We start from the raw sequence: 20,869 nt of genomic DNA, 5'->3' as shown, positions 1-20,869 counted from the left end.
AGCTCATGACCATAGGTGAGAGTAGGAACGTAGATTGACCGGTAAATTGAGAGCTTCGCCTTGCGGCTCAGCTCTTTCTTCACCACAACAGACGGTACATCAACCGCATTACTGCAGAAGCTGCACCGATCCGTCTGTCAATCTCCCGTTCCATCCTTCCCTCACTCGTGAACAAGACCCCTAGATACTTAAACTCTGATTTTCATCCCAACCGCTACACACTCGGCTGCAAATTGTCCCAGTGCATGCTGAAGGTCCTGGTTTGAAGGGGCCAACACGACAACATCATCCGCAAAGAGCAGAGACAAAATCGCGTGGTCCCCAAACCTGACACCCTCCGGCCCCTTGCTGCGCCTAGACATTCTGTCCATAAAAATTACGAACAGAACTGGCGACAAAGGGCAGCCCTGCCGGAGTCCAACATGCACTGGGAACAAGTCTTACTTACTGCTGGCAATGCGAACCAAGCTCCTCCTTAGCAAAGGACCCAGGACCCCATACTCCCGAAGCACCCTCCACAGGATGCCGCGAGGGACACAGTCGAATGCCTTCATCAAATCCACAAAACACATGTGGATTGGTTGGGCAAACTCCTATGAACCCTCCACCACCCTGTAGAGGGTATAGAGCTGGTCCAGTGTTCCACGACCCGGACGAAAACCACACTGTTCTTCCTGAATCCGAGGTTCTACTATCGGCCGTACTCTCCTCTCCAGTACCCTGGCATAGACTTTCCCAGGGAGGCTGAGAAGTGTGATCCCCCTATAGTTGGAACACACCCTCCGGTCCCCCTTCTTAAAAAGAGGGACCACCACCCTGGTCTGCCATCCCAGAGGCACTGTCCCCGACCGCCACGCGATGCTGCAGAGGCGTGTCAACCAAGACAGCCCCACAACATCCAGGGACTTGAGGTACTCAGGGCACATCTCATCCACCCCTGGTGCCTTGCCACCGAGGAGTTTCTTGACTACCTTAGTGACTTCAGCCCGGGTGATGGACGAGTCCAGCTCTGAGCCCTCATCCTCTGCTTCCTCAATGGAAGACGTGACGGCGGGATTGAGGAGATCCTCGAAGTACTCCTTCCACCGCCCGACGACATCCCCAGTTGAGGTCAACAGCTGCCCACCTCTACTGTAAACAGCGTTGGTAGGGCACTGTTTCCCTCTCCTGAGGCGCCGGACAGTTTGCCAGAATCTCTTCGATGCCAGCCGATAGTCCTTCTCCATGGCCTCACCGAACTCCTCCCAGGCCCGAGTTTTGGCCTCCACAACCACCCGGGCTGCGGTACGCTTGGCCTGCCGGTACCCGTCAGCTGCCTCAGGAGTCTCACAAGCCAACCAGGCCTGATAGACTCCTTCTTCAGCTTGACGGCATCCCTTACTTCCGGTGTCCACCACCGGGTTCGGGGATTGCCTCCTCGACAGGCACCGGAGACCTTACGGCCACAGCTCCGAGCGGCCGCTTCGACAATGGCGGTGGAGAACATGGTCCACTTGGACTCAATATCTCCAGCCTCCCTTGGGATCCAGTCGAAGCTCTGCCGGAGGTGGGAGTTAACGATCTCTCTGACAGGAGACTCGGCCAGACGTTACCAGCAGACCCTTACAGTACGCTTGGGTCTGCCGAGTATGTCCAGCTTCCTCCCCCGCCATCGGATCCAACTCACCACCAGGTGGTGATCAGTTGACAGCGCCGCCCCTCACCCGAGTGTCCAAGACATACGGCCGCAGGTCAGATGAAACGACAACAAAGTCGATCATCGACCTACGGCCTAGGTTGTCCTGGTGCCACGTGCACTGATGGACACCCTTATGCTTGAACATGGTGTTCGTTATGGACAAACTGTGACTAGCACAGAAGTCCAATAACTGAACACCGCTCTGGTTCAGATCAGGGGGGCCGTTCCTCCCAATCACGGCCCTACAGGTGTCACTGTCATTGCCCACGTGGGCGTTGAAGAATCCTTGAGAGAGGATGGACTCTTCACCAGTTATAATCATCACAATTAAAATAAATAAACATTTGAAATATATCAGTCTGTGTGTAATGAATGAATATAATATACAAGTTTCACTTTTTGATTGGAATTACTGAAATAAATCAACTTTTTGATGATATTCTAATTTTATGACCAGCACCTGTATTATTATTAAAACACTACCCAAATAAATGGCCTTAGTTTGACTTTCACACTTCCTTAAAGTTTTGTAAAGTGCTGTATATGCAAAGCAATGCCTCCGGGACAGATTTTAATGAAGTCCCACTAGTGTTTTGGAGGCCATCTGCACAGTAAATAAAAAATGTTTGTTAGGTTGCCCTGTTCTGGTTAAAAAATAAAAGTCCTAATAAACTTCCCCTACATGGAAATTGTTTTGGCATGCATGTATTGCTGAAATTGGTAGAAATATATCTTTTTAAAATTTGAAACAAAGTGTGTGAATGTAAATGTAAAATAACTTTTTAAAAGCTTGCACATAATTTACCCTGACTTTTTTTCAAATTTCATGAATTTAGAAGATGCAGAAATGCACTTTCTGTGACAAGGACAGAGAAACTATAATACACTTGTAAAGTTATTTTGACTTTAACTGGTCAATTCTTCAAACATAAACACAAATATTAGAAATCTGTACCTAAAGGTAATATCTGTTTTAATTTAACAATAATATTTAATGCTGTACAGCACAGGTGTCAAACCGGTTCCACGGAGGGCCGAGTGTCTGCAGGTTTTTGCTCTCTCCTTGTACTTGATTGGTTAATTAGGTCACTGATTGGTTAGTTTCTACCCTCACCTGGTTGTGTAGGTATGAACTAGGAACCAATTTATAGGAAAAACCAAAAACCTGCAGACACTCGGCCCTCCGTGGAACCGGTTTGACACCCCTGCTGTACAGTTAATAAGCGGGAAAAACCCCATTATTTTTACAACACTATACTTTAAGAAATTGTAACACCGGATTGTTTTGTTTTTGGGATTGTTTGATGTTATTGTCCATATATGATAAATTGGCATTGGCATAGTTAGTAGGATGTTCTCCATGAAATGACACGAATTCTACACACCCTCCTTCTCAATCCCCATGTTCTTACTTGACCTATTCTAGTTTTTTTTTATGTATATGGAAATATATAAGAGGCTACTTGGTAAATAAAATATTGTTTTTGGGCCACTGTAGTGGTCTGGTTAGAATGGCCTGCCTGATGTCTCTTTATTGCTCAATTTAATGACGAATTCTACGGACCCTACCGAGTAATTAACAAATTACATGTACCCGCATGTACCCCTTCAAGTAGTTAAATATGTTTTTCCATTAATTGCCTTCCGTATTTGCTTAAAAAAACTTTAACTATTCGAAGGTTCCTTTAACATCATATTCGATTTGGCGCTTCGGAAGCCGAAACTGAAAATGTGCTATTCCTCATTTTTGTTAGGTAGGTTTGTGTCATGGATGCTCAAATGTATCACTGGCTATATGAATATTTAGTAGCTCGTTTTAGTAAATGCATTTTATATTCAGCTACGACAACATTATTAGGTACAGTATTATCTAGAGCGGCAGAAATCGACATAGCACTCAAACGCAGAGATGACCGAGATGACGTCTGCTGACAGTACTGATGTACCAACTCCCACTGTCAAGTTTTGACCAAACTTCCTGTTTTGAAAATGCTGGCTAGCTAGCAAGCTATTGTCACTGTCAGTTATTGAAGCTTTTGCCTTTTATTTTTACACACCTGTGGCTGATATTATCTGAGACATTATCTGAACTAAAGGTATGTTTTTCTCTTAATTGTGTTTACAAAACAAATACGTGTCGAGCGAGCTAATTCTAATTGTTATTAAATGAAGTAGCCAATGCCACTTTGACAAACTCGTCTTGCTTGTTCTAATACTTCGATAGCGTAGATAGAGTAAATTAATGCAAAAGTGTTTAATTATGCCCATATTTATATATAAAGTAGTTTAGATTTTCACAAATATTCTTTAGCCTATAACAACATTTTCATATTTGGGTTAAAGTGTAACTAGCCGATTTCAGCCTCTGCCCCACCCCTTTATATTTGCGACAAAATGAAATACATTGAGGTGGAAAGTGTATCATAAAATACATTTTGGGGATAAGTGAAATGTTAGGAGTGCTGTAGGTATACACAACAATTGAATTGCTCAAATCCCATTCGGGAAAGACAGGTTGAAGGTATGTTCAATGGAACACCTGGTGCATAACTTGCAACATTTAATGTTGTCCTAAAAAGTTAGTCTCTAGACATTCAGTGTTGCCAGGTAAATTAATTAAGTTTTTAGACCTTTTATAATGAAACTACTATTTGAGGTTGCCCTCGTGAGTTTTGGTTCCCTGTTTGTGGGTGTGACACAGACTACAACAGCGGACCAGAGATGTCCGGTCTGCTGTTGTAGTCTGAATGGTCCCGGAGGACATTTGATCAGGGTTTATGTCCCTACCCTAACTCTTTTACCTGAATGTATCTTACTCCAACAGTTTTATTTCAAATTAATTTTTACTTCAATTTGCTGACTTCAGGTGGGTCGTAAGTTCTGCCCTCTCCATTGTGTCATCCAACCACATTAATATCTCATACTTGGTCAGATCTGCTTCCAGGACACATTTGAGTTAGTAAAACTTCCATCTCTGACATGGTTTGGAACAGAGAAACAGTGCACTTAAACCACTATTCAGCAAGATATAAAAGCTTATGAGTTCAATCGTGTTCCTGAAACAAAGGTTTTTGTTCAGTTTGCTTTTCAAATGGGTTGAGTGAAATGTTGGTATATCTATAAATTGCTGGCTCTTCCATCTGTAGTGACATCTGCAAGGTTCCTTCTTCCTGCTAAGTACAACATCCATTTAAAAATGAAATGGAACCCTTTTGAATAGTTTTGTGTAGAGCCACCCTCTGCGTAACACCCAGCATTGTCAGTATGTGCTGCAACCAAGATGCAAACTGCTGGCTTAGCTGTGAGGCAGTTACTTAGACCACCATGCCCATCAAGATCATTACAAATGGATTTGTACATGTTCTTAGAACTTTTTGGTGGGTTAAAGTTCAGACAATGTTCTCTGAAGGTCACAACATTGAAAGCATGCTGGGAATGTTTCCTAAAGTTTCTCTGAATGTTCTGAAAAGGCTTCCACAGATGGTTTTCTTAAATATTTTTTTGATTATTCATCTGAATTTATATAATGGTATAGTTAGTTTTTAATAAAACAGGGAGAATGTAAAAATACTAAAATATTTCTAGTTAATTGCCGGACCGTGTAAGCGGAGAAGAGCGAATGGCTCTTCTTAAAGTGAGTGAGTGACTGACCGATTTCCCCTTGTTAAATATCATAGTGTTAGAGACACTGCCTTCCACGCAAGTGACCGGTGTTCGAGCCTCGCTGCAGACTTATCAAATTACGCATTAGGATTTGTTCACGTCTTGGCCAGACCAAATCTGCCATGCGTACTGTATGCGTAACAACAAAAGTTCAGTCATTTTCAAGGAGCAAGTGCGTTACGATACCAAGACGTATAGCACTATGCATGTTCTTTGCGGATGCATCGCTTTTGGGGTGTTGCATGCGTTGGACTTTTCCTACTGGAAACTTTCAATTTATAAATAAGGTATGCTAATAAACTAATCTCATCCAGAAAGCATTATCAGAATGGAATTAAGTGAATGTAAATTTGTAAATATATTAAATATTTGCTTTGTAAAAAGTAATATATATGTAATGACTAAAACAAACTAAAAGCTGCCAAATACACTGCTTTACAAACACACACAAACTACCTATACAGCTTCTGTAGCTAGAACAGAGTTTGTATGTGGCTAGCAAGATATCCTATGGCAGACATACGAGCTGACAAATGTGCAGTTGCTAGCATAACAAAACGTTCAGAACTTTTGTATAGCCAACAAGTTAGTTACTGACCTGGTCGCTGAATATTGGATGAAATTCATCCTCCATGCATTATTTGTAGCATTTATGGCTCTATAAATATTGTCTGACAAATCAAAAAGGGCAGGATGACCGGCGACTGCGCATATCATCCTCTGTTTATAGATGCGTTGTAAATCAAAAAATAAAGTAAAGCGATATGGAAAGGGCTTGCAATAACATGCATTCACAACACAGTTGGTGGATCTGGTCTGGCCAAAGCGTCAAGATAAACCAAAACTTTTTGTCTACAACATGCAGTAGCTACAGTGGATGTATAAAGTCCCCTGTGAGTTTTTTTATTTTTCCCCCTCAAAGTTTTCAGTTTGTTTTTCAATTGAATTGTTCATGTTATAGGTCACATTAAAGGTGGAAAAAGTTGTGACATGATTTATCTTTATATCATTCTTTTACATCACAAGAACCTGGCATTTTAACAGGGGTGTGTAGACATTATAGTACCTATGATTGAAGAGTACCAACTATTTCTGGTGGATTTTAGAAGTACGCTTTTTGCGGTAATAGCCCATATAGATCACAATCCCTTGCACATTTAAAAGGGGAGGGGTTTCCAAGATTCTTGTCACTTGACGAAAAAGGTGGACTAATTATCAGGCGAGTCATGTGGTCTTGCATCGTTATCCCCAACTCTGTGTTTTGACCCCGGTTCGATTATCCTTTCGGATGTTCCAATTTTTGTCTCTAAGAAATATTTATCCACTCTGTACTTTTCAGCCGTCACACAACAAAAAATATTCACTCTGTAATACCATGAATCTCAAATATTTAATAGAATAATTGTATTACATGACCCTTTTATACTCTTATTGTTTTCTGAAGAAATGAACCAGCCATTGAGTGGCTGGAGTAATTGTTTTCGTTATTGGTAGGCTGTAAAGCTATAGCCCATCTACAGTCATCTTTGTACAAGAGTACACTTTAGTAAACATTCTGTTATTTCAGGCAAAAATGTACTGGCAGAGGTAAAAGTTGCATTCCCGCTGTTTAAATATGTTTGGTGGTTAAAAACCGTCTGCCACATAGAAAATCACGGATCAAAACCAGCCAGGGACAACGTTCAGCAGGCCGGCTGAACTAGGCTTGCCTGGTTCCTTTTTTTGAAAGTATGTAACAGGGACTAATTCCTTTTATTAATATTTTTTCAAATATATAATGTTCCATTGAGAAACTATGTATAAAACCTATCTTTAGTAATTCATTCATTGCTCATTAATTTAAAGCACTTGCTTATTTTACATGATGTTCCATGATAAGTCATATGACTTAGTTTACGGTTGTCAAGTGCAGTGGTCATTCAGTAAATCAAATCTATTGCCATTAATTTAAAAACAAAAAAACTTATTTCCAAAGTTCTGACAACAGTACTAAAAAGACAGCAAGATGGATGTCAGACTTTATTTGACACTTTCCATGACAACAAAATGTAAAAAAAAACAATCAAAGTGTTTAGCAACCATTGATGATAGCTGGAATGTTCTCAAAACCTTAACAAAATTGAAACATTCCCTAAAGGTTTGCTTTTTGTTCATATAAACATACTTTCCCACAATGTTCTCGGAACATTCTGTGATAGATATTTTGCTAAGAACCAAAGAAAAGCATATATGGAACATTCTAAATACAAACATCCATGGCACATGGAGTTTATTGTTGGTGGCTATACTTCCCCCTTCAGCATGTTCACAAATGGTAGGGTCTACATTTGCTTTATTTTTAAATTAAGTGGCTGAGAGATTATTAGAGAAGCAGATTAGTAGCTGGAAGATTATTGGTTTAAATTCTGGGCCATAAAAGGCTGATATACTGTAAACTAGAAGGCAATTTGATTGACAGATTTATTACTTTTCTGTGATGCACTGTAGTGGCCTGTTAAACTGCTACAAAAACAGCTTGTTTTATTTTTAACACTTTTCGAGTGTACAGAGTAAGATTACCACATCCAACACCAATGTGTAAGAATCACTTTGTACAAATAGGGAAACTGAGAAAAAAACATGTTAAAGTATATTTACAATAAAAGAAAAGTTTTAAATTATGACCAGTTTATTTAATTACTAATGTGATTCAGTGGAAATATGATATTCCATTTGTACAGTAATTTAAAACTAGATTTAATGTTACATTTCAAGAACTTCCTTATTTTAGATGTAAGGTTTCGTGCTCAGTCATATGACCTTTTCACTGCTGTCAAGTGCGGTACTGATTCAGCAACTCAAATCAATGCTATCCCTTTTAAGATACAAAAAAGGATTACCTAATCAGTACTAAGCTGTCTCAATACTTACCCGAGATGGAAAAATCTTTTTCTTCATTAAAACATTAGATATGATGAAATAACAATAACACAGTAGCTAGATTATTGAAGGAACATTGAATTAAATGTTGTATGCTACTGGATTGTTTGTAAAGTAGTGGTTGGCTCAGGCTGCAGTAGACTATAAGTGTTTTTTCAAACTTTACATTATCAAATGGCAGAAATACTGCATGATTTTGAGACATATCCAGCATTATTTTTCATTTGTTAACATCAAAAGATTGGTCAAGTATGGTCAGTCCCCTAGAATAACATGGTCATTCCCCCTTATGCAAACTTTGAATGGTTGTTTTACTATGACAAACCAGGCAGTTCATGTTTCATTAACTCTACCAAACACCTTCGATTATTGTGCCAGACTCATACAGTTGTGCTCATAAGTTTGCATACCCTGGCAGAAATTGTGAAATATTGGCATTGGTTTTGAAAATATGACTGATCATGCAAAACATTTATTTTATTCATTGATAGTGATCATTTATTATCAAATAATTGTTTGGCTCCTTTTTAAATCATAGTGCTAACAGAAATCACCCAAATGGGCCCTGATCAAAAGTTTACACACCCTTGAATGTTTGGCCTTGTTACAGACACACAAGGTGACACACGCATGTTAAAATGGCAATTAAAGATCAATTTCCCACACCTGTGGCTTTTTAAATTGCAATTAGTGTGTATAAATAGTCAATGAGTTTGTCAGCTCTCATGTGGATGCCCTGAGCAAGCTAGATACTGAGCCATGGGGAGCAGAAAATTACTGCGTAACAAAGTAATGGAAATTCATGAAGATGGAGAAGGATATAAAAAGTTATCCAAAGCCTTGCACATGCCAGTCAGTACTGTTCAACCACTTTTTTTGAAGTGCAAAATTTGGGGATCTCTTAATACCAAGCCAAGGTCAGGTAGACCAAGAAAGATTTCAGCCAAAATTGCCAGAAGAATTGTTCAGGATGCAAAGAAAAACCTGCAGGTAACCACAGGAGAAATACAGGCTGCTCTGAAAAAAGACGGTGTGGTTGTTTCAAGGAGCACAATACGATAATACTTTAACAAAAATGAGCTGCATGGTCGAGTTGCCAGAAAGAAGCCTTTACTGCGCCAATGCCACAAAAAAGCCCAGTTACAATATGCCTGACTAGCACACTGTAATTTGGAGTGTGTCAGGGAAATTTCTGAAACCTGATGCATTCTTTCTGAGTAAAGGACTGAGTCCCAAAGTTTAGATAAATAGAGGAGTGTGGGAGAGGGACTTTCCAGCACAACAATGACGCTAAGCACAAGGCCAAGTTGACCCTCCAGTGGATACAGCAGAAAAAGGTGAAGGTTCTGCAGTGGCCATCAGTCACCTAACCTTAATATCATCGAGCCACTCTGGGGAGATCTCAAATGTGCGGTTCATGCAAGACGACCAAAGACTTTGCATGACCTGGAGGCATTTTGCCAAGACAAATGGGCAGCTCTACCACCTACAAGAATTTGTGGGCTTCATAGACAAATATTACAAAAGACTGCACGCTGTCACTGATGGTAAAAGGAGAAATACACATTAAAAACTAAGGGTATGCAGACTTTAAAAATGGTACATACAGCTCCAGAAAAACTTAAGAGACCACTGCACCTTTCTTTCCAAAGGAAGGTTTTGAGTGAGGACGTTTTTACGACAGCACTTTCCAAGGTCTTGACATATTTTGTATTGTCTTTTGCCATTATATGGGTTTCTACAGTACAGACATAATGATGGTCTTCTGTATACCAACCCTAACTTTTCAAAACACAAGTGATTGGCACAAACGCACTAAGAAGGAAAGAAATTACACAGTGATCATTTGCTTTCAACAGTTAATTGAAACGCATTCCAGGTGACTAATGTTGTATGCTTCTGGATGAGTGATTGCAAAGAGTTTGCAAATCTGTCATCAAGGCAAAGGATGTCTACTTTAAACAATCTACAATATGAAATGTATTTTCATCTGTTTAACCCTTGTTGCTACTTGATTGTCATTCTACAATGTTGAAAATAGTTAAACTAAAGAAATACCCTTGAGTGACTAAGTGTGTCCAGACTTTTGACTAGTACTGTTTAATTGTTGTAATTTTTATTACTACAATTCCTGACTGTAAATATTTTATTAGTAGCTTGCAAATTTACTAGGCAGACATTTTCCGGTTGTTGTCAAATGTTGTTGAACCGTTTTTTATATATACTATATTATCAGGTAAGAATGCTAAAATTGTTTATGTATTTTGAGCAACGGCCTTGAATGCCACACCTTGCTATTTTAACAATTATATTTTTTTACATTTTTGCCACCAAATACTATAGTATTTGGTTGTACAGTATTTGAGTAAGAATACTATCAACAAAGGCCTCTTGTAGTCAGCCAAAATCTTTCTCCAACTTTAAACTATATCGATCTGCTCTAATGCTTCTGTGTTTGAATGGTGCCAGACACCATTTTCTGCTTTCTCATGTTGCCATATGTTTAGGAAATTATTCAGGTCTCTTCCCTTGTCACTCCAGAATTGTTATTAAACCATTCCAGGTTGCTTTTAATTGGCCTTTTGGGGTTGCTTTCAGTAGAGTCACTTTTTTGGCAATTTTACCCTAAAACAGCTGATGATCTGATTATTTCCTTAGGTTTGGCACGTATTTAAGGCCTGCAATACCAACAGCAACTTTACAGCAAATATATGCATTAAATGGAAAGGTACACCCTCCCTGCAATCAGATATGTGGAGGTTTAAAAATGCTGTGGTGTTGCTTTCCGCCTCTGGCACTGGGGGCCTTGAATGTCCAAAAGGCATCAGGAAATCAACAGATAATCATTTTGTTGGAGCTCAACGTTCAACCCAGACTTATCATTAATTTCTTTTGGTAACAAAATCACCAGAAGAATATTGAAATAAACTGATATCATGGATCGTCACATTGCTTAATGTCCTGAAAAATTATTTAGTGCGAGCGAACTAAAACTGGTAAAAGGGTAAATGTTAATCTTGAGTCCTTGTTGTAAATGAAAGAGTGAACTCAGTAAACATTTTCATGGATTAATGAGCCCAGCAATTCAGGATGTTTAATGTTTGTATCACATTTCAATCTACTTTGCTGGTTCATCAGCTTGTTGGGGTGGTAGATGGCAGTTAGAGCACCAGTAACTAAAGGTTGCAAGATCAAAACCCGAGCCTTCAAGGTGAACAATTAGAAAATGTAATTTTGTTCCGTATTCTGATTTAACAGCTAGGCCATATAAAAGCCAATGTATACTGTTGAGTTACAGACCGGTGAGAGAAACCCAGTGTCTCAGTAAGATGTTGGGCCAGCACGGACCGCAAGAACAGATTAGATTGGAATAATTTGCCTGTAGATATTAGATCCATTACTTCATTTCGGTTGTTTAAACAATCTATATTATTTTATTTTAAAGTAGATTGCACATGTTATTGAAACTGTCGTTGTTATGTGTGTTGTTGTTTATTTTCTATTATTATTATAATATATATATATATTTATTTTTTTTGGTTGGTGTTTTGTTGTTTCCCTGTTTGTGATGTATTGTTAATTATCTTATATTTTTTAAGTTGTTATTGTGTTTCATTGTAAGGACCCCCTCGAAAACAAGATTATACATCTCAAGGGGTTAATCCTAATAAATTCTAATAATAATAACAGCATGAATGTGCCTTGGCATAGAATCAGTCTCTAGATTCTGAGACTCTGGAATTTTACTGCAGGAAATGATAACCATTCCGAAAGGTATTCCCTCATTTGGTCTCTTCATGATGGTGGTGGAGAGCCCTGTCATAACATGTAGGTCCATAATATCCCATGGATGTTCAGTTGGGTTGAGTCCTGGTTTCTTCCTAAAGGCCATAGCATATGATTCACATAATTGTCTCACTCAGCAAACCATTCGGTGACCCATTGTGCCCTGTGGATGGGGGCACTGTCATCCTGGAAAGTACCTAATAATGAAACTTCTTTAAAAGTCACATAAATCCTTTCCTCTTGCGGTCTTGATCCAAAGTTGAGGTAAACTCGGTCTGCTCAGCATTTTTCTACATGCCACAGAGTCTGATAGGGTGTTAAATGCTTAATTGTATCATCCAGTACACCTGTATGAAAGCACCTGCATTTCTTAGGTTCCTCCACTCCAGGCCTGGCGGCAGGATGAGATGACTGAGAGGGCGTTTCTTTTAGAAGTGACATTATTTATAAATGCTCCCCCCTCCCTCAGACGAGAAATTAAGAAGTGGTACATACATGTAAAGCCAATCTTGACATGTGACTGTGATAACCACACCAGGTCGAATTCATATACCATCTGCTGTGTATATGGGGAAACAAAACTGGGGGGGCACAAGTGACTATCTGAGGGGGCAATGCCCCCTTTTCTTGCCCCCCTCCCCCCACCCAGTGGAGCCAGGCCTGCTCCACTAATTTATTCAGGTTTTTCCTTTAATTTTTTACCTGTCTGAATGTTTCTGCCTCTCGTACTCCTTTTTGAATCCAGGCACACAAACCTGTGGTTAGCCATGTCTTCGCGTGTGCTGCTTCGGCAGCAGCTGATGCGGGAACAAGCCCAAGAACAAGAAAGACGGGAGGTCCTGCAGGATGTCACTTTGGCTCAGCTCCGGGCTACTGACTCCACCCCTGCCATCTCGGTCACTCTGCCCCCAATGGCTGCTCGTCCTACACCCACCCAGGTGCCCATGGAGGTTTTGAAGGTGAGGTTCTCTGTACAAAGGCTTCCTTCCAGGGGATTTACACTAGCATGACATGTTAATTTAACTTGTACGGTTAAATGGCTGCTTGGACTGTATTAAGCTGGAACGTTATGTGTTGTATTCTCTGGTGGCTATTTGACTATTGTTTCTTCTGATAGGTTCAGACACATCTGGAGAACCCCACCAAGTACCACATCCAGCAGTCTCAGAGGCAGCAGGTGAAGCAGTATCTCTCCACCACCCTCGGCAATAAAGTGTCAACTCAGACCCTGGGTCTGTCACCCTTGCCTCTGTCTACCTCCGCCCCTGAGATGGCTCTCACAGCCCAAAGTGCTCCCAACAGCCCCATGGCTTTACTCAACCTGGGTTCCAAAAACGAGGAGGTATGTACAGGTAAATGCCAAAGGATATACTGATAGTGTTAAAATAGGGTGTTAGGCCCTGGTGAGACACGAGAACAGCTTCAATGTGTCTGGAGTGTCTGGAATTGAGGGTGATGTGACACCAATGTTTGGCATTGCCAACAGGAAGATGTTGAACATATTAAAATGACTAAATGACGTTCTCAGAATTTTATTTTTGTTTACAAAATAATTGTTTGCACAGGTGTGTATTGGACAGGCTTTGCCATTTCGGAAGTTGAGCTCTCATTGCTCTAGTTGGTGTTGTTTTGTAAATGTTTTGAGAAGAATGGTTAACCCCCCAACATCAAGGATAGCACATGAGATATCTGTTCAAACAACTCTAAATTGATGTCTCTGTATTTAATCTTTCATCTGAAAGATGAAATACCCATCTCCTCACCATACATTACTTGGATGTACAGTATGTAAATGCTTTTATGAAAGTGCTTGTTACCCAAAAAGAAGTTAAACATTATGTAAACTGTTTGCATTGGAATATTTGAAAATATCTATAATGTATCTGTTGTTGAAGCCAGACCAGCTTCTTTTTATTTTTTATAACGCCAACACATTAGTATTTGATAGAGACACCTTAACTGCAGAATGCTTGTTCTTGGCATGCCCTGCTGAAAGGTAAATTTCCTCCCTAACTTCTGGTTTTTAGTGGACTGAAGCGGCTTGTCTTGTAGTATTTCCTGTATTTGGCTCCATAAATTCTTCCTTAAATTTTGAAAATATGTCCAGTCCCTGCTGATGAGAAGCATCCCCACAGCAGGATGCTGCCACCACCACCATCAGCTGCCACTGTGCTGACACCTCCCCCCTCCCCCGTGTTGTCCCTGTCCTTGTCCATCTGGTCATGCTTCCAACCTGGACTAAATTTAAATAGACTCTGGACTCAGCCCACATGCATTTATTAATTATTACAATTTGTACTCTTAATATGTTCACCCGGCACAGCCAGAAGAGGAGTGGCCACCCCTCTGAGCCTGGGTCCTCTCTAGGTTTCTTCCAAAATTTCAGCCTCCTTAGGGAGTTTTTCCTAGCCACAGAAATTCAACACTACTGTTGTTTGCTCCTTGGATGTTTAAGGCCGGGTGTTTTGTAAAAGCAGTTTGTGACAACTGCTGATGTAAAAAGGGCTTTATAAATACATTTGATTGTTTTATTGATGGTCTCATCTGACCATAATGGATCATTCTCATGGTTTCTGGCAACCAGCGGATGTGCTTCTAGATGGTACTTTTTGAACGACAGCTACTTTGTTGCCCCCTTACCATACAGGTCAGTGTTATGCAGAGCTACCGATATGGTTGACTGGTGCATCATTCAGTCACAAGTGTTTGTAGGCCTTTCTTTGGTTTCATTCACAATTTGTCTTGTTTAAATGTTGGCTTTCACAGCAAAGGGGCATGCAACATACTGTTTTTCTTAAATATTTCCCAACACAAAACTGACACTGTAGTTTAATAATAGATTTGGGGTTTCAGTGTTTCAAAATTAAAAATAACAATAAAATGACAATTACCTTTTGTAATTCAGTAATATTAGAGAATTGTCTGAGGGTCTAAATACTTTTGCAAGGCATTGTAAATTCAAGGCATTGTACATTTGTAAAACACTTTTGCAAGGCCTTGCTATCCAGTTGCTTTGGTTATAGGTCATGCTTTCCTCCTATTTGATCTGTAGGTGTATGACTAATTAATTATGTATGTAACATATAACAGACATTGCTTTAGAGCAAATGTAAATTAAATTAATATTTTCAGGATACGCTGCAAATTTAGCAAGCCGATAAAAAATAATTCCATTGGTTTATTATTGACATGTAGCTAATCGATTAAAATCAGAGAGGTCTCACTTGAGCTAGCAGCGTCACAATCTTCTTCCACATCCACTCCCATTGATTATGTGGGGGGGCCAGCCTGTTCTCCTCAAAACATTACTTGATTTTATCGGGGGTTAGCCTGTTCTTTTCAAAATATTCAAAATGTTGCAACTCAAATCACCCACAAATTTATAGGCATCTTGTTTAATCTGGAATAAAGCTAAGAAACGTAAATTGATAAAAAAAAATGAATTGTTAAAAGGAATCTCAATGTTAATTTTCAGACATACTGTATGTTCAATAAAGTGGTCAGTTATTTCTTAATGACTTCAGTGTTTCTGTAATGACACACTTAGGGTCTTACAATAAGGAGACATGCATGCTCATCTTGTCCTTGTTGGCTTGGTGTCACAGTCTGCTGTTAAATACTGCACTGACAGTTTAATGATATCTGCACCTCTCTTACACACATGACTTTGCTTTTTAAATCATGCTTTACTCGACAATTACTCGCTTTGTATCAGTTTGCCTCCACAACATTAATTAATACAGTTGAAGTTGCCTATAACTTTCCAAATGTTTTTTTAATTCTTTTTTTTTTAGGTGTTCTAATATTGTGTCCCTGTTAAGTAATTCTCTGTATTGATTGTGTGTGTCTGCGTGTATGCGTGCGCTCACCCATCTTTCCAGATAGATGACGTTATTGACGACATCATCAGCCTCGAATCAAGTTTCAATGATGACTTCATGACATTTATTGACTCCGGTCTACAGCTGCCTAGTACGGTATGTTGAGTTATGGAAATGTGTTATATATGCATTTGTCCATTGCATTTGGGATAATCCAAATGCAGAAGTATGGCCATGGTTAAACTAAATGTCTGTCCAATTAATTATAATCCAATGACATGTCATTGATCGCTAGCCTATCATTTTTTCTCTAGGTTGAAATGATCAACCTGGAATTCAGTGCAGTAGAAGTAAACATACACTTCTGACACTCCACCAAGACTTTTCAGGCCAGTGTTGCCTGGGTGGTGTAGCAGACAGGGGAGAGGAGAGAGGAAATGAGTACACTTCATGTAGGCCATGGCAGTATTTAAGTTGGAAGGATGTAAAATGTAGAAGGTTCTCAATTTAAAACTTTTAAATACTTCTCCAACAATTAAGTTGTTAGTAGCACAGGGGATGAACAGATTAACGATATAAAATTACGATTTTGGTTTTGCTTCAAGAGGATGAAAAGAAAAGAGACAACATTCAGGTAAATAATAATCATGTTGTAAGGTACCACATGGCCCATAGCAACGAGGCCTTGTTAATGGGATTAGACATACAGCAATTTGTCACATTCACAGCATTTGTTTATAGGATATCTGTTTATCATTGTATTAAAATTGAATGTACTACTGCTCTTTCAGAACCAAATTCTTAATCCCCACAATATATTTGGTCTTAACTTAATTACATGACATTTTAGTAATTTAGCAGAATTGCAATTCTATATTCGACAAACAACCTGCAGTATTGTAATTTAGAATTGTAATACATTGTGTAACCTATCCCTATACTAGGATATTTCTTAAGGGATGTTTGTACATAAACAATCCTTTTTCATGGGATTTATTGGAAATGTATATTGTTGGATTCCCATTATCCAGTGGTTAGGGTTGGAAAGTATTACAGTTATTTTACTATTCCTATAATATGTATGACAAGAAAATAGTAATTTCTTTAGTTGAATTTAAATGTTGCAATAGGTTCTCAAGAAGGTCGTCCATGTCACGTTGTCAGTGTTTGATTTGATCTTAATGCAGTGGTCTCCCCTGTATTACAGCTTCCAGGGAACCTTCTAGATGTATACAATACTCATGGAATGGCAGCACCTACTCTCGCTGTCAGCAACTCCTGCCCTGCTGATCTCACCAATATTAAAAGAGAATACCCTGGTATGTCTTTTTCTGTACTCCTGCCTATAATCCTTACTGTCCAGTTTCTCCACATTTATTTAGGATGTGATGATCATCAGGTCTGTTTGCGTTAAAATAAATTATATAATATAGGTGTCCTGATCTCATCATATTCATATACACAACTGTTATCTCAGTGGATATTCAAATTCAGGTATACTCAAAATGGGAAACTCGTAAGTGTCCTTTAAATGCCGGTAAAGCTTATACCTCAAATCTCCATTAGTGCACCATCAATCAGAGTATATGGAGTGTGTTTCTGATGCTCTCACACATTGTTTGTAGTTTAACAAATTATCCTGACAGAGCAAATGGTAAATTGACATGTCTTATTTTAACAACCCTTATATTAAAAAAACATGTTAATAAATAGTGCATGGCAGCCGGATACTTTTAATTCACTTTTCCCACCCTCTGCTGATTCACTTCTGAGATGGACAAATGGACAAACACCTAGACTATGCCAGAACCCTTGTACAGTCAGCATTTACTTTTCCATCTGTCATCTCACACAAAACTACTAGATGATTCTTCAGTGCATTAAACTACTTCAAGTAGACGAAGAAACCAGCATTTGTGTTTAAACTGTTTTTCGTAGCCAGTTTATTAGGTACACCTCCCCATTTACAAAAAATCCATGTCTCCCACTAATAATGAGTCATGTGACTGTGGCTTGAGATATAAAGCCAACAGAGGGGAATGAAGCCTTTAGTTAGTGTTTGATTGAACATAAGAATGGGCAAAAGGAGCGACCTAACCAAACTAACCAACATGTACAAGATGTCAGTGACAGACTCCCCAGGTCCAGTTCTTCAGAAACAGATGTCCTCCTGGCCTTTTCAAAATTATTTTGTGTAGAATAATAAAAAAAATCCTAAAATTTACTTCAGTCCCACTTTTATAACTCAACAAAATGGCAAGTAGATTTTAACACTGTCTTTGAATTTCTTTGAGTGATCTTTGAGTGATCTATGTATTCAGTAAGGAGAGATTAGGTATTTTAATTTGCACCAGCAACCCTAAAGTATATGTTGTGTTTAAGATGCAGATACCAAAGCACTGATGAAAGACAGACAGAAGAAAGACAACCATAACCTCAGTGAGTCATAGCTTCTTTTCCTCCTTTGTTTTTTTGACTCACTTCTGCGTTGTTCTCTGCAACAACAATCCTAGCCAGTTGTTGTTCCTCTAAAGAAGTGATAGTGAATTTAATTTCCCAATCTGTTTGCCTGCATGATTTCACTTGACAGTTGAAAGAAGGCGGAGGTTTAACATCAATGACCGCATAACAGAGCTGGGGTCCATAATACCCAAGTCAAGTGATCCGTGAGTTTTCCATTGTTTTTCTTTTACTCATTGCATTACTTAGTCATTGTAAATCTCAAAACGTTCAATTTCTATGGGACTCAATATTTTCTCTCAAACGATGTTCTCTCTTTATGCCACATTGCTGTAGGGAGATGCGTTGGAATAAGGGCACCATTCTGAAGGCATCTGTGGACTACATCAGGAAGCTGCAGAAAGAGCAGCAGAGAGCCAAGGAGGTGGAAATGCGTCAGAAGAAGCTGGAACAGGCTAACCACAGTTTGTTGCTGCGAATCCAGGTCAGTTCTTAGACACTGTTACCATCAAAACAAGTAGAGGCAGTAAATGTTTCATCAGGCAACACATGTTGTGATTTTGACCAATGTTCTCTAATTTTGAAGGAGCTGGAGATGCAGGCTCGTTTCCATGGCCTTTCCAGCTCCATGTCCTCTGGTCTGTGTTCCGACCCCTCCCTCCAGCAGCACGTTCATCAGGGAGGGCCTACACTGGGGCCCAGCGCTGAAGACCAAAACCTTCTCAGCCTGCAGGCAGCAGCTATGGCACAGCCTGTGCCCACCTCCTTCCTCTCCCCACCAACCTCAAACTCCCCTGTGGGTGTGCCAGTAAATAGCACCCTGGACCTGGGCAGTCTAAGCTTTGCTGAGCTGGATGAGACCTCCAACGCTGGTCTGTATACAGAAGTGGGTTTGGGGGATATCCTAATGGACGAGAGCTGCACACTGTCCCCAGAAAGAGTGGGTCCCCTGTTTTCGATGTCACCAGGTGCCTCAAAAAACAGTAGCTGTAGGAGCAGCTTCAGCATGGAGGAGGATTTGTGACAGGGTCATAATGGGGGTCAAGTTTGAGAAAGAGAAACCAGGTATTTGGGGATAAAACAACTGTAGGGAAAGAACGCTGAGCCCATGAAAGTAATTTAAAGGAGATTTGAACTATTTAATCTTTGTTTCTCACCCTGAAAATAGTCCTCAGGCAAGTAAAACCTTTTTTTTAAACCCCCAATACAAGTTTCAGCTATGTTTAGGCAATGCTAGCTTAAAATATATGTAGGGCATGAGTTTGCCTGGAGGTTAGAACATCTGACAAATAACCAAAAGTTTACTATATTGAATCCCAAGACAGCAAGCTACAGAGCTGGGTCCATAATTGCCTTCCTTTCACTGCGGAAGGCACTTAACCCAAATTGCATGCCAGATTGCTGTACATTAGTAAATTAGTAGTAAATCAGTCATTGTAACTGGTAATATTAAGGTAAAAAAAAAAAAGGTAATGGTAAACATACAATGAAATATCCATGTTTGGTTTCTTGTTGATGTTCGAGTTGATTTGACAATACAAATTTAAAAAAAGCATGACCCCATTACATTAGTTGATTAATAACTAATTGTGGATAATGGTTGCTGAAGTTTGTAATGGCTGTTTAAAGAATACTGATCCATAGATTACAGTTTATCTTAGCCCATACACTACTTTTAGGTTGAAAAACATTAAGTTGTAACATAGTTACAGTGGATTTCAAAAGTCGATACACCCTTATTGAAAATGCAGCTTTTGTTTTTGTCTAGACAGATCATGTAAATTCTTGTAACCAACAATATTTAAATAAAAACAAATGGACCATTACTCATTGCTAAATATACATTTTTAAAGTAAATTAAACTTTAAATGGCTTGATTGTACAAGTGTGCACATCCCTCAACTAATAATTGGTGGAAACAATTTTTTGCTTGGATTACAGCCGTTAGTCTATTTGAATATGTCTTTGTCAACCTAACACACCTTGAGTCTCTGTCAATATTGTGTAGAAATGATCCTAAATGTGTTACAAATTCAATTAAGAATGTGCGTACCCACAGAAAAATGATCTATGATCTTTTTACGAACACAGGTAGGAAAGCATCATCAATACCATTGGGTAGGCTAGTATTATCTAACAAAATCAGTACTTTATATGGATTATTATAATAAAAAATCAACTGACGTGATCAAACTACATGAAATGCCATAACCTGCTAAAACACAATATACAGAAGGTGCATTGGAAAATCAATGAAATTGAAACATTTCATTATTTCTAAGAAAATCTAATTTACAACCCCAAATGTTTTATCGTAATGCAGTGATATCGGAGTTCCTGAAAATAATTCTGGCAGCTCTTTTAATGTTGGTAGCTTCCTGGATGATCTTTCATCTTGGCCTATCAGCAATTTTTGAGGGATGTCTTAATGTTGGCAATTTCCTGGTGGATCTGTCTTTCTGTCACTTCTTAATAATGGTCTTTACAGTGTTACATGATATTGTATCCATGTAATGCCTTTCAAATGAATTCATGCGCCTCC

General features: G+C 39.3%; 1 protein-coding gene across 2 annotated transcripts; it reads left to right on the top strand.

The window, feature by feature from the left end:
• Nucleotides 1-3,455: 3,455 nt before the first annotated feature.
• On the top strand, nucleotides 3,456-20,153 carry tfe3b (transcription factor binding to IGHM enhancer 3b). 2 transcript variants are annotated; one of them, XM_010881926.4, is made up of 9 exons: nucleotides 3,456-3,774; nucleotides 12,792-13,005; nucleotides 13,164-13,388; nucleotides 15,928-16,023; nucleotides 17,075-17,186; nucleotides 18,256-18,306; nucleotides 18,458-18,533; nucleotides 18,664-18,811; nucleotides 18,914-20,153. In XM_010881926.4, the coding sequence occupies exons 2-9, from the start codon at nucleotides 12,814-12,816 to the stop codon at nucleotides 19,349-19,351; spliced, it is 1,338 nt and encodes a 445-aa protein (XP_010880228.1). In that variant the 5' UTR covers nucleotides 3,456-3,774; nucleotides 12,792-12,813; the 3' UTR covers nucleotides 19,352-20,153. The 2 variants fall into 2 exon arrangements, with proteins under 2 accessions (XP_010880228.1, XP_010880227.1); XM_010881925.3 differs by having other exon boundaries at nucleotides 3,457-3,774; nucleotides 18,250-18,306.
• The last annotated feature ends 716 nt before the right edge of the window (nucleotides 20,154-20,869 follow it).

This window comes from Esox lucius, chromosome 17 (genome assembly GCF_011004845.1).
Source record: "Esox lucius isolate fEsoLuc1 chromosome 17, fEsoLuc1.pri, whole genome shotgun sequence".
Taxonomy (NCBI): domain Eukaryota; kingdom Metazoa; phylum Chordata; class Actinopteri; order Esociformes; family Esocidae; genus Esox; species Esox lucius.
Note: the sequence above shows the minus strand (reverse complement) of the source record. Positions and strands in the feature narration are given on the sequence as shown.